The 19,079-nt window shown below is 41.5% G+C and overlaps 1 protein-coding gene across 1 annotated transcript; it reads right to left on the reverse strand.

Annotated features, from left to right (window-relative positions):
• Positions 1-4,478: 4,478 nt before the first annotated feature.
• Positions 4,479-18,410, reverse strand: mlycd (malonyl-CoA decarboxylase). The gene is made up of 5 exons (XM_034239452.1): positions 17,801-18,410; positions 13,662-13,774; positions 12,508-12,664; positions 11,952-12,104; positions 4,479-5,614 (listed from the first exon to the last, which is right to left on the reverse strand). The coding sequence occupies exons 1-5, from the start codon at positions 18,344-18,346 to the stop codon at positions 5,069-5,071; spliced, it is 1,515 nt and encodes a 504-aa protein (XP_034095343.1). The 5' UTR covers positions 18,347-18,410; the 3' UTR covers positions 4,479-5,068.
• Between the last annotated feature and the right edge of the window lie 669 nt (positions 18,411-19,079).

Genomic DNA, 19,079 nt, shown 5'->3' on the forward strand with positions numbered 1-19,079 from the left:
ACTCGCTCCGCAACTGGGACAGAGTCGGAGGGAGGGGTGAGCTAAAAAGGAATGACAGCAATAACAGAAGATGGATAGAAAGAAAGGTGTGTGAGAAGAAGGTATGGAAGAAGAGAGATGTACAGGTATTAGGGAAAAGCGAAAGAAAGGAGGTATTTGGCCATCAGTGAAGCTTCTTCCCATGTCTAACAATTCACTCCGAGTGTAACTCTGCTGCCCTCTGAAGGTGGCATTGGGCAACATATAGGCAGAGTCAAAAGTGTGTGGCCACCCACGTGTGGAACATGTGTGTATGTCCTGATTGCTCTTCATACCGTGAAGCCCTTTGAAGAAGGACCAAGGGATTGGATGGGCTGTGGGTGGGTGCATGGGTCGGGTTACCGGGGGGCGAAGAAGGAAGAAAATGGTGATGATTTGAGGTGGGAAGCATGAAGGAGGGCCAGCGACAGCAACCAGGAAGAATGGATTAACACACTTGGATGAACCCTCCCCTCACACACACAGCAAGTCAATGGCCTGCAGGTAAAGCCAGCTGTTTAAAAGGCTTCTACCCCCCCCATTTTTTTTCCTCATCACTTGCCTGCATCTGCTGTGAATAGACCACGCCATGATATTTAGAACATGAGAGCAGAAATCCTCATCAAAAAACGACTCAAGCTGAAAAAGCAGGAAGCATTGATCTTTTCTCAAATGTCAGGAGTAAGTGTTACCATAAAATGCAACACCCTATAATATTCCAGAGGACACATCATTGAACCTGAGCTAATAAAAACAAACAAAGATTTTCGTTTTAACACGAGATAAGATACACTGTCTGTCTTTACTGAAAAACAGGTTATACCAGTGGTTCTCAAACTTTTTCTGTCAGGAGAAAAAAATAAGTCGGGGCCCCCCCCAACACAAATAGCCAGGCTCAGTGGCGGCGCCAGATATTTATTTTGGGGTGCTGTGGGGTAGCTTGACGTTTCATAGAGGGTGCTCAAACATTTAGGGTTTCCCATTAATGTACCGGGCGCTACAGTGGAATGTTCTACTGCAACACTCCCCACACACATATACACAGTGTTCCCGCAACTGTTACAATGAAGGCTCGATAATCAGCTCACGACATATAGGTGTAAGCAGGGGTAAAGTGCTATTTTTATAGGTGGTGTGTGGACCTCACATAGGGGGGTCCGGGGGCAAGCTCCCCCGGGAAGATTTATTTTTAAATATTGAAGTCAAAAGCATCAATCTGGTGCACTTTGAGAGCAAAATGAAGAGATCTATGGATACCTCTCTCAACACCCATATGAAACAGAACTGTTAACAGATTTACTTTTTCTTTATGGATATTTTACAAATCACCCTTTTAAACTTTATTCTTTTTTTAATGTCATATAGTATTTCATAGCTGTTTTTCATTTATTCTCTTATTTTTTTATAACTATAAAGATCATATAAACGTGTGCCTCGGAAATAATTGTTTACATTAATGGTGACCAAAACGTTTGAGACCCACTGAGATAACTCTGAGAGTCCTTTAGCTCACTGAGTCTCTCAGTCTGACAGGAGAGGACTCTCCTCCACTTTGTTGTTGAAAAAACTCCTTATATCCGTTAGCGTAGCTCGCTAGCACCAGAAGCTAACAACTACGATCTCCGGTACCGGTGCGCTCTCTCTCTCTCGCGCACACAAAATGGCTCGTTCCACACACACACACAGAGTCAAGCTTTAATGAAACACAGAGACCCAGACGTAATAGTACTGTATCATATTATTTTCAAATCAATAATTTTTCAAATTATTATAATTTTTTAATAACCATTTTTCCTCCTGGTCTCTCCCTGTCATGCCTCACGCCCCCCACTTTGGGAACCACTGGGTTATACAGTATGTATCTTAAATCCCTTTTATCTATACAGATTTGGCAACATTTGAATACAAATCATATAACAGTTAGCATTTTTTAACGTGCTTTTTTTTGGTCAAATCTGATCAAATACACCCACACTGTAGGCTTCAACTTTGATTGTTGCTTATTTAGTCATAATTATTGAACATTACAAAATACAAAGTGTTTAAAGGGGCCTAATGTGCTTTTGGGGGTTTCCACTTTCCTGTATGTTGTATAGGTTTTTGTGCATGTAAATGGTCTGCAAAGGCTAAAATCCCAAAGTTTCACCCAGAGGGAGTTTCTCTCCCACAAACTGCCCCTCTAACTGAAACGCCCCGATTCCTTTGTGTATTTATGAGTAAGTAAACATAACATTAGCGTTTATATCGGCTAGTGCTCCAACACATTGTACGTGATAAGGGACGGGACATCGCTAAGCTGTTGACCAATCACAACAGAGCCGGCCAGCTAACCAATCAGAGCAGACTGGGCTCTGGTTTCAGACAGAGGGTGAAAAGAGGTGCTGCAGCACAGGCAGTGTGAGAAAGGTAAAGACCTTTTTGAACATTAAAGCATGGATATAGGCACAAAACACAAATATGAAACCTGAATATGAGCATAATAGGGCCCTTTAAAACACAGTTTTCACAGTGTAATAAAAAGCAACAACAATATTTCTTATAACAAATGAATGGCTTCAAGAAGACACAGCTGACATGAAAGGTTCGGTAATTTTTTTCAAAGATGAATTACATTTTTACACTTTGTTCTTCTTTATGCTATGTCTTCTGCTTATTTGCCTTTGAAGACGCTAGCAGCAGATTGAATCCGTTTAGTTTTCCTCGGTGGCACAGTGATCACAAGAAATATTGGACCAAGTTTGTGTTCTGTGCCAATGTTCATTCTCTGTACCATTTAATGAAATCAAGAGCTTCAATTAAATGATTTTCATTTGGATGAGATTGGAGCTCTTTCATTAATAGCTAAATATGACAATATGAATCTATTTGAACCATATCCAATAAAAAACCATGACAGTAATTAAATTAATTGTTTAATTGGTTTTGGAATGCCTACGTTTTTCTGTCACTTCATTTGTACGTTTTTGGCTTAATAATAACATTCCAGTCCAATTTTACCAGTGATGCAATCACTGCACTTATATCAACCGCTGTACCTTTAAAACCTCTGACCAGATGCTTATATATCAGTCCTTTTACAAAATAAATTAGAAGATCAAAATGCCGCAGCCACCACTCTCTGGCTTTTCCGGCCACTCTGATTTGTAAAAAATGGATTAGCTCCATTTGTAAGGCAATTTCCTTCGAATGAGGGACAAGAAATGGAATACACCGTGGCCACGCACACATGCGATCCCAATCTTGGAAACATAAATATATAAAAGGATTGTCTGAATTACTGAATTATTTTTAGATGAGGCATGAATTTCCACAGCAGACAGTGTCTAATCAATTGTAATCATGTCTACTGCTGCTTTTTGAAAAGTATTGGCTCTAAGACGTGCCGGGGAACTGAGCAGTACAATATTGAACTTGGCTGTGAATCCATTATCAACATGTGCTGGTCTGGAAATGTGACAAAACTGCAATCTGATTAGAGACAATTGAAGACTGGTCTAAATAGACACTGGCCAAATGTGGAGATTGTCAGTGATCAGAATACATGCTGCGACATTTGCCTCTACAAAGCCATCCAATCTTACTTCTGTTTGATCACAGGCGATTCACATTATCAAAGGTTGTCTTTGTTACGTTTATTTTAAAAGTAATTTCAGATTCCTTTCATTTGTAGCCTACTGCCATTTTCAAAGTAGCTTCATGAAAAGAGGATTTGTCCTCTTGAGCCTCCACTGTGGAGGTTTGTATGATTTCATTTAGCGGGACCTGATGTGTCCATTAATCAGATTTCAGGGTTGTAACTGCTCCATGTGCGAGTAATTTGTCTTCTGAGTACTATGGGAAACACCTAAACGACTTCCATCGAAAAGTAATTACTTTCACTGTACGACATAATATACTTTTTTAAAGTTCATTATTAAAAACCGCTGGACTTTTAACCCAAATGGCTCTGTGGTCACTTGTTGGTCGTTCCCGTTGCTTTAAAATGCGCCCCGGCTGCTAGCAGCGGGTCTGGAATATGTAATTGTTGTTACGATGGCAACCCATACCATAAGTGAGCTTGTCCATTGTGAGATGGCGTGACAGTGACGATCTTACCACCCCCCCCTCCCCCCACAGTGAGAGGGGGGGGGGGGGGTGGACAGACAGTGTGAAAAAAAAAAAACCTGAATAAGAAAATGTGGCTCCTCGGAGAGATTATTTCACAACAATGGAGTGTGGGCTGATATGAGCCCTTCTTGGCACCTGTACAGAGCAGGCAGAACATCAGCGATGACTCTCTTGAGGGGTGTGGTGTGTGTGTGTGTGTGTGTGTGTGTGTGTGTGTGTGTAGGTGTGTGTGAAGGCAGAATTATCAAAAAGAAAATCACTTGAATGGAGATGCCAAGGGGATTGAGCCCAGTGGATCAGAATGAGTGAGTCTACTGTAAAATATAAGCAGCACAGAAGGAAAAACAATGCAGTTCTGTTTAGAGTTATTTAAAAGGAAATAATATTTCCAGCCAGTGATTTTATCCCTTTGTGTATTGAGCTTCAGTGGCGAGAAGCAGTGTAACAGCAGGTGTAAATAAAATCTACCCGAGAAAAAATAGAATCCATTACCCTCACATTCAACGTGTTTGCAGAGAGACAGTTGAGCCAAATTAAGGAATCTAAACATTATTTATTCCAGTAGCTGCACTACCTCATTGCTCCAGCTTCACCATTACACACACTGTTATCCGGGAACATGTAAAGCATTGATAGATGCCTCGTGCTTCATTAGATACAGTCTCTCAGCCTGGGAGGCACTTACACAATATCAAACGGCTTCAACCAGAAACCCGATGAGGCGGGGAGCCTAACCTATGCACTACATGCAGGAGATGGGATGAGACTCCTCATGTGAGAAACTTCAATTTAAAACAACATCAGCTGTCTATTGAGTGCTGCTTCAAAACCAGATTTTCTTCACTTTGGACATTTGAAACATCACAAATTAGGTTCAATTAATGATAGAAAGTGCATTCAAACAGAACAGATGGATGTTTTTGGGTGTATCCTCGTGTCTTTCTCACAGTTTGCTGTTTTTCTGAAATTGGGACACCAGCCCGAGCACCTGCTCTGAAGCAGTGATGACCTTATTCTGCAGGTAAACAGCGCTGTTTTTGGACGTGTCGCTCAGGAAGTAGCGATAGTTCACCATGATGCCGCAGGAGCTGGCCACGCCCCTCGGGCTGGTGTCAGCGTGCCAGTTGAGCCTCCACATGGTGGCGCCGTTCTGCAGGTGGAAGTTGGCCACAGGGTTCAGAGCGTAACCCCGCCTCTTCTCCCCGTACAAATACCAGGCGCAGAGACGCATCAGGACGGGCTCCAGGACACGGGACAAGCGCTCGGAACGCAGCCCCTCGCTGGAGGTGATCAGCTTGTGGAGGGCCTCCATGGCTGGGGTCCCCGGGGCCGAGTCAGTGGCCTGCTCCACCTCCTTCCACTCCTGCTCCGAGAGGAGGTCTGAGCCCCGGCCCTCCTTCCTGTACTGGCTGAGCAGGCCTTGGAGCCAGGAGGAGAAGCCCGGGATCGGAGACAGGCTGGAGAACTGGGCCATGTGCGGGAACTCGCTCTGGGAGACATGAGAAGAGAGAGGGGTGGTGAGAAAACCATCAATCAAAGTTAATTTATATAGCCCAATATCACAAGTTTTACATTTGTCTCAGGGGCTTTACAGTTTGTACAGAATACGACAACCTCTGTCCTTAGACCTTCGTATCGTACAAGGAAAAACCCCCAAAGAAAACCCACGGATAAAAAACAGAAGAGGTATCCCTCTCCCAGGACGGACGTGTAATAGCTGTCGCGTGTGTTTAAATTAAAAAGATACATCTATAATATAGTTATATAGCAGTCCAAATGCACAAAAGAAAAGGATAATGTGTCTATACCTGTATATGAGAAGAAGAGAACCCATACATACTTTAGGTTTTTAGACACACAACATTTTTTATGACATCTATTACATTGGGCCTTGAACTCGCTTTTAACTCCCCTAAAGTATCCCTGGCATCAGAATGTAAAAACTACCGAAACTCTTGTTTAAAAAAAATGTTTTAAGGGTCTTAAGAGACTGAGTTACATAATGGCTTGTCTTTTTCACAGTATGCAGGTTGCAGGTAACAACAGGTAACGCATTTTCATATTATAAATTGACACTCAAATAAGAAAATAAAAGTTTGCTCATGAAGAGCACGGTTATTTTAACGTCAAGCCTAATACATGATATAAAGAGGGTTTCAAAATAGCTATGGTTTGCAGAAATGTTTGGAAAAACATTCATGCATTTTAAGGGTTTGAAATGGTTTCTTTTTTAGATATATTTAAAGCGCACAGCTCTGCAGAACCATTTACATGCAGAGACGCTTAAATTGCCTACACCAGCTTGAACAGAGGACAACAAAGCTACAGAGAGAACGGGGATGAGAAAACAAGGTGCGTGACGGTGTAAAGAAAACCGATGACAGGCAGCAGAGATTTGATCCCCAACAGAATGCAGGGGCACCAGCTCTGAAACGGCAGATATAAGAGAGATGAGCGCTCCATCTCGACATCAAAACAAAATGTTCTCGTTTGCGCTCAGTCTGCTGCTCAGGCCTTCAGTTCCTCAGAAAGGGACGGCATTACATATCAACTTCATTTCTTCATGAATCTGCACCGCTGATGGAGATGGAGGACCCCTCCCTCCCTTCCTCTTATTCTTCTCCACAGCACTCTGTAATACCTGTCCTCTGTCTCTCTGCCTCGCCTCTCCCCCATGTTTCTGCCCAAAACACCCAACCGTTCCATGAGTTCCCTTACACCCTGCTACCCTCTCCTCTCACTAAAACCCCCCTTCGTCTTCTCTGCCCATCTTCTTGCTCCGACATCTGGGCTGATAAGTGACGGAACGACCTGGCAGGTGGAGGGTTGAAAGTGTTTGCAGATAAAAAGCGCCAGACAACGCCTAGTGGGACCTGTCATTCCGCAACAATGTTTTCCTTTCTTCATCCTCTCTTCACTTAAAAATTCTCACTTTTCACGTCCTCCCATTCCATTTATTCTCTCTCTACTGTGTCATGATCTCACCTTCTTCACTCCAACTTTTACCTGTGGGCTTTCCCATGTCATCAAAGAAAAGAAAGGCTGGTGGAAAAAGACGAAAAAGGAGCAGGGAGGAAATGATACAGAGGAGGAGCAGTGCCAGACCTGTGCTCTGGGGGCCAACCTACAAAGACAAGCAAGACCTCCTCCCGTCCCCTTAAATCACCACTGTGACCTTATCTTTTCCACTCTATCCTCTATCCATCATCATAGTGGTCCCTGTGTGGCTGCGCTGCTGCTCTCTTCACCTTTATGTAAGGCAAAGGCCTGTCAGAGAGCCAGGGCCTCTGCAGAATACAAGGGGCAGCTTCCCAGCTCCGAGAGTGGATCATTGCACTTACACTGTCGGGGTCAGGGGTTTCATTCCCACATGGGTCATATGAATAAATAATTGCCCTCATGGGGTTCTTTGGATAAAAGTGTCCAGAGAAAGGGCTGCAGTGCACATTGCTACATATTCGGTCAAAATTCTGTTTAACGACCAGAATCTGGCTTTTTGGATTTGTCACTACAATATGAAAACTTTTTAGGCCAATTCAATATTTCATTTCTGTTTTCAAATCTAGACAGCTTAAGCACAAGGGCTAAACAAAAAAAAGGAGTATGCTGGTGAGGTGGCTGCCAAATGTTCCCACAATCCCTTGCACTGAAACACCAATAGCCAGAAAATGTCCCATTGTATTGAAATACCATTGGCCCGCTGCCCCTTACTCTGAAAGTGAAAACAAACACTAATTTCTCAGAAACTAGGTGGTGTCCCTGCAACAAACAGAAGCAAAAGGATAACCATAACCCACCATACTCCACTTCGAGCGATATAATTATTAACAAAGCACTTATATACTAATAAAGGACTGGCTTATCTATAGCCAGTTGAGTAGCACTTGAAATGTTTGGCTCTATGAAACCTGATGTACTTATATGATTCTGTTTTCTTCAAATTTGTATTTTGTTGGTCGAACGCACTTATTGTAAGTCACTTTGGATAAAAGCGTCAGCTAAATGCAATGTAATGTAATGTAATGTAATACTCTGCATCTGATTGGTTAGTAGTAGTATCTGCCTTAGAACAGTCTGGTGGGTGGGTTTATGTTAATTGCCAAAGAGAGATTGGTTAGGGTGAGGGTTAGGATATCAGATTCTATATGGTGGAAAACAGTTTAGCAGAAAGGCAGTAATTGCCATCTTATGCTTTAATGGAATTCAGACCCAGCAAAACATTAAGTCCGCCGTGAAAAATGGAATGTAAAAATTGAAATTAAAGTGGACCTATCATGCTATATTTGAACAATATATTGTAGGGCCATACCTATATAAACTATATAAATATAGTTTTTCTTTCAAAATACCAAACAGATCCTTCATTTTAGCCATGCCTCATTTCGCTCTATTTGCTCTTTCCAGCCCTGTTTTTGCAAGGGCTGATTCTGTGACGTAGCTTTAATGCAAATGAGCTGCAGCTGACCACGCCCCCCTGCAGGAGAGGGGAGAGTGCTTTGAGATCAGCTGCTGGGCTGTCAGAAGAGGGGGAGAAAAAGAGATCTCCGTCCTACGTGTTTTATTCTTATATGATTATATAGAGTCATTACTCATTTGTTTTAAAGCTCAATAAATAACAAAGAAGACCTTTGACCGGCACGTTTCTAATTTTGTTGACCGGCGAACAAAAATCTAACTGAAACTCTGCCGCACCCCCTCGTCCCTTGGAAGAGGCGGAGATGTGGGTGTTTTTCATCTGCTGGTTGACTACCGGAGAGAATTACAGTGCTTGCCTCGACGGGGAGGGACTGCATTGAATTACAGCTGCAGGAGGTGCAAACGCTTGCCTCGGGGAGGGAGAAAAAGAGCCAGAGCGTCCACAGCGGAGAATAAACAGAAGGGCAACCAGCGCCACTTACACGCCTGGCAATGGCCGGCCGTGGCCCAACCCCACATTCCTCTGATAGGTGGAAAATTGGCCATATAGGCGGAGCTCCTCATTCCTGACGTCAGAGAATTTTCAATTCTGTATCAGTCTGTATCAGATCCGTTGCAGCCCCGTTTTTAGAGATTTGGGTATGGAGGAAAAGAGAGAGGGTTGTGTTTTCTGGCACTTGGTGAGTTCCCCGACACACCGGGGACACATATTCATGTATACAAGACGTACAAAAGTGCATTTTGCTTGATAGGTCCCCTTTAAGTTACTTTTTTATATAAAAAGCAGAGGGAGCATTTTTATTTGTAGACACTGTTTCTTTTTTCTTACCAACTACTTTTTTCAGGAATTCAACATTTTGTAGTAACTGGTCTGTGCTTTTGTATGGTGGTATAGAGGAGCTAAAAAAGTAGCACACCCATTTTTTTTAATTATTAATATTGCATTAGAGAGACAACAGGATAAGACGCCACCTTGCAAAGCTAGTAGACCTCTTTATGAAAATGTTAGGTCTAATTGCCTCTCTTTTAAACTTCAGGTCAATAATCTGCTTAAAAAGCTGAGGGTTAGACTAGGTTTCTTTTTCAGAAATAAGTCCTGTTTCTCACTTGAGGCCAGGAAAAGGCTATTTTTTGTGACCTTTTTACCTGTGCTGGACTATGGTGATCTGATCTATATGAATGCACCTGCCCATTACCTGATCAAGTTAGATGCCGCCTATCACAGTGCGCTAAGATTTGTTACTAACTGTAAAGTATTAACTCATCACTGTACCCTGTATGCCAGGGCAGGTTTGCCTTCACTAACTGTACAGAGGCTCAGTCACTGGTACAAAGCCATGTTAGGTAAACTACCATCTTACATCTGCTCTCTTATCACACAACGAATTGAAAGTAGCTATTGCCTGAGATCTCATGCTGTGGTTTTGTTAAATGTACCAAGTGCTAGGACTGACTTAGGGATGAAAGCTTTTAGGTGCGCAGCTCCACTAACTTGGAACAGTCTGCAAAAAGAATAGAAACTGAGCAATTTTGTTCCACTACATGTTTTTAAAGCTCGGATAGATGCTATGCAATCTGATACTGTTGGTATCTCTAAATGTCGTTAGGTAAGTACATTGTAATCCCTGTATCTATGCTGTATGATGTCCTTTTTGTTTTTCTGTTGTTTTATGTTTTTATGTCTTCATGTGGAACCTACTTGCAGCAGGTCTCCCTTGAAAAAGAGAACGATGAGCTCAATGGGATTCACCTGGTTAAATAAAGGTTTGAAATGAACACTCGGATCAGTGAGGCTTTTAAAATAAAGTGCAATTACATAACCTACCTTCCAACCTCTGCTAAAGCAGAAATCATAACATAACATATGCTGTGCTCCCTTAACAAAACGATATGTTGTTTTCAATGAAAATCAAAACAGTGCCCTCGTATGAATGACGTGGAAGCAGCTTAAAGCTCTGAAACCTAATTTGTGAGAGGATACAGTGTAAAGAGCTGCTTCCCATCGGCTGGGTAGAGTGGCTTTTGATGTTCATTCAATGTTCCAATCGTTTAACAACTGCTAGCTGGAGAGGCCCGACATGAAGGACTCTCCTGCGCTTATTGAGAGGGATGGATGAGATTTCATTACTGCCCGTCTATTTGCTACCAATCTGTTTGTGTGCATGTGTTCTATTTGCTACCAATCTGTTTGTGTGCATGTGTTCATGTGTGTGCTGGAACAAGCGAGAGATTTATGATTCTCCGGGAATAAAATAAAACTTTTGAAAAGCAATCATACAAGAATATTGCTTGTTGCAGCTACACTTCTCACTGGAATAACAATGTAACAGCTGGGCCACACCTGAGGGGCTACTGTAAGGCCTTTTAATTTAATTTAGCGTGTGAGTCATACAGAGTGAACATCCATAGGAAACAAACACCGTTTGATTCTACACCAAAGGGGGCAGAGCTGAGGAGCCCGTCAGGAGTTAACAGCTGCATCTGTGCATAGTCAAGGTGTTGTGAAGCTATACATAGTGTGAGTGCTTTAAAAGCTTCACTGATAACACTGGGTGCTTCTTAGATAACAAAGTGTGACTTTGCCTTGTCTGTGATCTTACACTTTACCACCACTTTGCCATTGCCTAGTCTTTATAGGAATTCAAATAGGATTTAATAATGGCTTTGGCTTTAATTTTAGTATCAACAGGAAATATCATCATTGTAATTTTAGCTTTATTTGTCATGTCAAACACTTTGATAACATACGTATCAAATAAAGTGATACACTATGCACAAAGGTTTTAATAGAACATCTTAACATTATTATGTTAATCCATGCATTTTAAATAAAAAAGGTTATTTATTTATTTTTTGCAAGAATGTCTTTTGGAAACTCATTAAAGCGGCACTATTATTCTCCTTTTCAGGTTTCATATTGTATTGTGTGCCTCCACTGTGACAGGTCTCCATGCTTTCATGTTCAAAAAGGTCTTTACTTTGCTCATACTGCAGCACCTCTTTTCACCCTCTGTCTGAAACCAGAGCCCAGTCTGCTCTGATTGGTTAGCTGTATGGCTGTGTTGTGATTGGTCAACCGCTTAGAGATGTCCCACACGCTACACAAAACAAACAATTGTCACAAACAATGTGTTGGATCGCTAGCCAATAGAAGTGCAAGTGTTACATAGTGTTGTCACTATTTTACGAAGTAAACATAGGAGTCTAATTTCAAACAAGGCCAACATACTCCCCCCCCCTGGGAACTTTGGGATTTTAGCCTTTGCAGACCATTTACATACACAGAAACCTATATAACACACTACAGGAAAGGGAAACCCCAGAAAAGCGTAACATGGCCTCTTTAAAAGCTGCATACAAAGTTCCTTTTGTAACAATTACACTACATCTTGGAATCCGGCCGCACTCACCTGTAGTTCTCGCACCACCCTCTTGATGAGGTAGTTGCCCAGCTCCACCCCTTGAAGGCCAGCCTGGGTGGAGGAGATGGAGTAAAAGATGGCTGCATTTATCTTATTCACGTCCTCCTCGGATTCGAGAGAGGCGAACTCGCGGACGATGCTCTAAGACAAAAAAAAACATTTTTGTCAAGTCACTCATCTACAAACCCATACTCAGTGACTTTGTTCTACTTAGCTGCAGCCGAGGCAGGAGTGACTTATAGTCAGAGCTGCTGGAGCAAAACTGTGTGTATGGTTGCACTATTTCACACCATGGAATAGTATCAAATTGCTATGTTGTCAAACTCCCTTCTCCTCCCTCACTGTAAAGAAAGGGGAATCAGCACCGTAGAGGCTGCTCCCAGAGGGATGTGCAGTTTAAAGGTCCCGTATTGTTTTTCACACGGCAATAATCCATTTGTCAACTGAGAGGAGGAACAAAGAAGTAAATCCCTGTTGTTTAACTATCCTCCAAGGTGTGATAAAGGGAGACAAAGCGTTACAGCAGCCGGCGGTGGCTTCCAACCTGTATGTTATCAGAGATGTCTTCAGTCAGGGCCACGTGTAGCACAACCAGCGGCTCCATTGGCATGGCGGCGTGGGTGAAGGCATAACAACGGCGGCATGGCCCCACTCTGCGCTTCAGGTCACTCCAGTTCCTCACAGGGTGCACCGCCTCGTATCTTTAAAGGGATGATATAAAAGATCATTTTTTAATTAACCGTTCGCTCTTCCCTACCCACCTTAGTTAAGGTTCACAGGCGTGTCAATGCCCTGACACATTTTTAATAATTAAGGTATTTTTTTAAAAAAACCACTGTTTTCAGGGAGAGCAAGACTTGGACAACTAGGTTAAATTAAATCGCTTTTATTTTTTTCATTGTGATTGTGAACCCTCCACCTGCCATTGTGATACTTTAAACCTCAATACCACTATCCAGTTAAAATCTTTAATATCCAATCATTACACCCTAGCGTGCAGTTGCTTTTAAAAATTGCTTAAAATATGTTGTTTCATTGAATAAAGGCAATTGTATTGGTTTTATTACACACTGTATAATATGGACATTGTTATAAATAAGAGCTTGCTTTCAATGCTCTACTGAAAAAGAATAATACAAATAGCGCAAACTTGTGCCGATTACGTAACGTCTCGTATAAGACTGCGATACTGCACGTTTGGGTTAGTTGAGCGACGGTAGAGGTAATATGAAATGTAATATCCTTATTTTAATATTCAATGTTGTATTGCATAATTTATTTATATTTTATAGCCTGAGAAACAACTGTCCTGTGTAGTAAATCAAGGGAGAAGAAGGGTCCTTTTCTCATAGACTTCTATACAATCGGACATTGCAACCTGTGGAGTTGCCCTCTGCTGACCATTTGAAATGATGGAGGTAAGGGCACTTCTGCATTGGCTATGTTTTTTTTAAGTGGTTGCCTCTTAAGCTTACCAAACCGTTTAACTCATTCCTTTTGTTTTTGGTTTTGGAGAGACTTAATTAAAACTCTTAAATGCTATGAACGCTGTAAGGGCATGTAGAGGAATGCCTAGATATGTTTGTTTCGATGATGGACAATAGATTGGATGTAAAAAAAGAGACTGTGGTGAAACCAAAGAGGGAAAGACAGGAAGAAAGTAAGACAGTGAGGAAGAGGGAGCATGAATGTTCTTACAGGCTGATCTTCTGCAGTATCTCACATGGGGACTGCCAGGTGATTCTCTCCAGCCGGAGCAGGCCAACAGAGAACCACTCAGAAAGCAAGCTCTTCAGCGTGCCGTTCAGGTCCTGGAAGAGAACAAAATGCAGTTTAGAATCTACATCAGCTAAATATCTATTAAAAATTCACCACATGCATTCCTTTGTTGCGACAGCTCAGTAGCGGGTCTGTTGTTTGAATAGAACACTGGTAAGCAGGTACATCTTAATATATGATAGCGATGCATAGGAAAAAAGTATTTGTCATTCTTTTCTATCTCATAAAGTACTCCCTAGAAATTGCAGCTTTATATGAATATTAAAAGAAGTAGATAAACACATTCATCACAGCCTTATAAACCTCTTTTATGAGAAAAACCTCACCAGTGCCAATTTATTGACTGACAGCCAAGTAACTGCAGTTTGTCTGGCGGCTATAAAAAAATCCTGTACCGTCATCTTACACACTGCGGGGGTGTTTGATCCCCTGGGTGTCTGTATGGTCTTTGAATGTTTTCACATTATGAGTTGTGATTTGTTTGAGCTAGCAAAGGGTGTACAGGAGGCACTTCAATAAACAACTTGCCATTTCAAAGCAGGCCTGTTCCCCCACAAAGGTCAGACTTCATTTAAAGCAAATATCTTGCTAACACACAAACAAGCGCATGGCGTGCATTCACTCAGACATACTCATAACACATAAATACAGCTTATATTGGCTGTTCCATAGTATGACTTCACTCCGGGCTTACTTTAATGCCGGCTTGTCCGTCATAATAATCACTAATGCAAGCAAGCTCAATTGCAGTCATGCTGTGAAAGCCACTGGCTGAATTTCTCTGCGAGAAACTTTCAAAACCAAAGCTAACAACATTTGAAATTCCTCCCCACGCATGCATCATGCTCTGCATTATTCAGCTCTATGGTAGAGAGGTTTCACGCTTGAAAATTCTGTTGGGTGAGGAGAAAATCAAAAGTAATACAAAACAAAGTTCAGCAAACTTCTATCTCTACTTGTGTGAAGCTGAATGTGTGTGTACGTGTGTTCCTTTAACCTCCCAAGCTGCCTGAGGGGAAATAATCTATGATGGCTGATAATCCCAGCTCTGTATTTCTTTGGAAAACGCAGCGCATAAACAACCCTCGAGAGTGCAGCCTCTGCCTTGGGTAGCCAACTCTCACCCACACAAAAGGAAGGCCGAACTGAAATGTGTATTCCATTGACCTACCAGAAGATTAAGTCTTTTGAAATGGAAGGGGTCTAGCTTTCGAAGCCTGGGGTTAGGAGAGGAAAGGAGGAAAGGGAAAAGAAGACAATCCTGCACTCCATTCGAAAGAAAATGGAGCAATACTTTCTGACACTGGAGCTGTATCAATGCAGCGAGGCTGTGATGCTGTGAGCTGATACAGCCTCTGTTACCTTGAGCTGCAGTTATTTGGTGATTACACAGAGCGATGGAAACTGCAGTGCCTGGAAGGAACACTCTGTCTATCCAAGGCCAAACAACCATGGAGTGCCAAAGCGATCACAGGTCAAACTCAGAGTGTGCCAATACTTTTACTCCAGTAGGCTGCGTGCCACTTGTCTGCCTGGCAGCCTGTCTGTGGGGAAAAATAGCCTCGCTGATACTTAAATCCCAAAGAGACAACTAAAACGATGTCTCCTTCTCAGCTTTACATCTCTCGTCCACTCAGTTTGTGGAGAGACGAATGAGAATGAAAAGCCTGGAGGTAGAGGGAATGAAGAGGAATGTGAACAAATCAATTACCCAGCAAAGAGAGACTAATCTAGTGTAGAAATCAAAGAGACACTCTTGCAAGAACCACACTATTTTTCCGCCTTATTAAATCCAAACATTCATTACTTCAGAAAAATGCTATCACATGTTTTGCCCTCTATGCTTCTTTGTTAACCTGACCAGTTTTTTTGTAATGCAAGTGTTTTCTCTCCCCTAGTATGCACATACAGTCAATACATGTTCTAAAAGCTTCATATTTACTTTACCTTTTCTCATTTTTAGCTCAATCAATTCTGGCAATAACAAGAAAAGATTGCTGTGGGAAAAGACCATTGTGGTCAGCACTCAGTACGAGTACTCGGTAGGTAGCTTAGACCTTTTATAAGCTACAAAAGGTCTCAGTGGGCCATGAGTTATTGAGATAAAATGCATCTGAACCACCTCTCCGCAGGAATAAAATAAGTATTGAGCTGAAGAGAAAAGGCTAGAATTCCATTGGCAGGGTGTTTGAAAAATCATAAAACGCTCTATTCCAAAAGCAAAACAAAACACAAGAACTGACCACAAAGATGATAGAAAACCTTTCTCACCACATGATCAGTCTAAAAACAGCACAACACGATAATGGAAGCCTCTTGAAATTTGGTTCAGGATAATATCAAGCAGGACAGTTCAGGTAACACCATCACTGTTTTTTTAGCGAACACAACCATTTTGGTATCTTGATTTTTACATCTCAGCACAACAGCTTTACAAATCTGCATTTCATACAGTGGGTTTGTTTTGGATTAAATGGCCATTAAATTCAAAATGGTGCTCTCCAATACCAAAACAAAGCATCCTTCTTGATGGTTTGTTTTGTTAAACTTTATGTCTACATGTACTGTATAATGCACATAGGGGCTCCTGCACATGCTGTTGTTTAAATAAAAGAGCTGCTGGTGGCCTGTGACTCACACATAGCAATTCTCCAGCCGGAAAGCCTCTAGTTCATTTATAAATGCAGCTTCAAGCAGCGTATACTCAGTAGGACTCCAACTTAGAGATTCGGCCCTGAGCATGAACAGAATAATGGTTTACAAACACGGTTATGTAACCTCCGTCAAGCCTACAAAATAAATCATGAGAACATATATATTCTTTATCTTGGGGATAACTAAGTACTACAATGAAGAAATAAGTTGGTTATGCAACTTATGTTTGGTGTAGTTAAAAGCTGCACTCTTATAATGTTAGAATAAAAGTCAAATTATTCTTTATTTAGTTAAGTGAGAATTATTGCGCAATATCCACGGCACATATTAGACATTACATTGATCTTTGAGAAATGTGCAACCTTTAGATGAGACCGATCAACAGAGTAGTGTTCTTGAACAAACTATGTGAATGGAATTCATTTGACAGCCAGCTTTATAAGTTAGAAGTCCTATATTCCCTCTGTCTGAAACCAGAGCCCAGTCTGCTCTGATTGGTTAGCGGGCCGGCGAGAAACTTCCTTTGGTGTCAACTTTGGGATTTCAGTCTTTGCAGATCATTAACATTCACAAAAAAAACATACTAGTGGAAAGGGCAAACTCCAATAAGCACAATTCGACCCCCTTAGTTGAATTAAATCCTTTTAAATTATTTGACTGATCAAAGATAAGTGGATAATAATAATACAGGAAAGTGATTTTTATTTGTATGCCAAAGATGTGTGCAGGCCAGGTGATGTGATATTTTAGTTTTTTTTTCACTGCCTTTCCATTCTATTTTATTTCACTTTGTCTTCAGACAAATCAATAAAAACATACATTAGATTCCTGATTTATATTCAAGTTGTCACCTTGTGCTGTAGCAGAGTAACTCTTGCCTCTGTATATAATGAAATATTAGTACCGAGTCTATAATAACATGAGAGTAATACAGCAAGAGTGGAAGGCAGCTCTTAACGGTGCTTTAAGAGGATCTGTCCAGCCAAGACGAGTAGGAAATGTGAAGGACGCCCTGAAATTAAACTTGGCAGCGACTTGTGCCAACAAAAGCTTGGCCTTATCTATCTGCAAAAGCACCCTGAGCTAAGAGGAAATACATTAAAAGAACTGACATTTTGATATGCTTTTAGTTTAGTTAGGAAGGTGTACTGGGGCAAAGGGCATTGACACTCAAGCTGTGAGGAAATGTGATCCATGTGATGAGAGCAGTTGTGCCTCCGTGTGGGGTGAGTGGCATACGCAGTTATACTCAGCCTTGTGCTAATGCTGTTAAAATATGCAACATAAACTAGTTCTAAATGGCGAACAATGTGGATTCAGTTATTCAGGCGAAAATGCCAAACGCGAACTGCACTTCTTGACTCATGCGAGCACCCGTATAAAAATGTAAACAAATGCATTACCCTGATGTGCGGACTCTCGCTAGCTTTTGATGAGATTATTTCAAGCACATCGGCTCGGAGATCCACCAGAAACTTCACTCCCCCCTCGACTCTGCTTATATGATTCAGCAACTGTTTATAACGGGGAGTCAAACCGTATCGGAGCCTGTCTTCAACTTGCAAAATGGTAGCCAAGTCTCGTAGCTGGGTATCCAACAGCCTCACAGCGAGCTCTGAAAGGTTGTTATGGTCTACTCCAAAGTCCTGCGAGAGCTTTGTGAGAAAGCCAAGTTTATCTTCCTTGTCTAGAATGCTGTAGAAGTGCATAAACTCCAAGCTATTCGACTCAGGAGGAGGAGGGGATTTGTCTCTCGTTTCGTAAGTGGGTAAAGGTGCAACGACCCTCGCCAGTATTTCCTCCATGCCCGTGACACCACCACGAATTGAGGTCGAGTACCAACGCCAAGCTTTGACGTCCGAGGCCTGCAGGGCCGCTTTGAGGACAGCCCGGTGTCGCCAGCACCTCACACTGCTTCGAAAAGCCCAGATAGCAGGATTGGATATCATAGCCAGGATGGAGCTGAGCTGTCTGTTTTGGACCCGCGACCAGTGAACACACAGAAGGGAACCACTTCCGGGTTTCTTAAAGAGACAGTACAGGTCCATGACGGGTGATATGAAAACACATCAAAACCAGTGTGGCGTAAAAATTGCCATATAAAACGACCAAAGAGACTACAATGTACAAAAGCCATCACCCCAATGTGTTGGTCTGGTCAACAGATTTTACTTGAACACAAATACCCTTACATGATTATAGTTAGTAGTACATTCTAAAAAAGGCTTGTTTAAAAATATTACTTGACTTTTTGTTAGTCAACTAATATGACATGTAACAAACAAATATAAAGATATATGAATTGAATGTACATTTTGTAAAGCTGAACAATTAAACACTGGTTTGAACAGCATGCTTATTCAAGAAAATGTGGTTGTTTCTTTGTTAATATTTGTTGTGTTTAGCTTTTTTCTTCTTTCTTGGTGTTAATCATCTGAGCAGAACATATTTGATTGCAAATAAATATATATTCAAAAAACCGACTTATACAAATTATAACTATAAATAAAGTGAATGGAATGTTGTGAAATAAAAGATCATTTTTATTTTCATGTGCCCATGTTATTGTTTATGTATTGATTTTTTAATGTGTTTTATTCCACAATCCAATACCTCTGAAGAAATCAACAAATAATGATTTTGTCTCCATGACAAACTGACCTAAAACATACATTTTGATGG

This window comes from Gymnodraco acuticeps, unplaced genomic scaffold (genome assembly GCF_902827175.1).
Source record: "Gymnodraco acuticeps unplaced genomic scaffold, fGymAcu1.1, whole genome shotgun sequence".
Lineage (NCBI taxonomy): Eukaryota > Metazoa > Chordata > Actinopteri > Perciformes > Bathydraconidae > Gymnodraco > Gymnodraco acuticeps.

Bases quoted from the DNA above. Each gene is read 5' to 3' on its own strand.
- mlycd (XM_034239452.1), bottom strand. From the start codon at position 18,346: ATGATATCCAATCCTGCTATCTGGGCTTTTCGAAGCAGTGTGAGGTGC. The intron at 13,775-17,800 runs GTAATGCATTTG...GTTCTCTTCCAG, and splicing joins GCGAGAGTCCGCACATCAGG to GACCTGAACGGCACGCTGAA. The intron at 5,615-11,951 runs GTGAGTGCGGCC...CATGTCTCCCAG, and splicing joins GGGTGGTGCGAGAACTACAG to AGCGAGTTCCCGCACATGGC.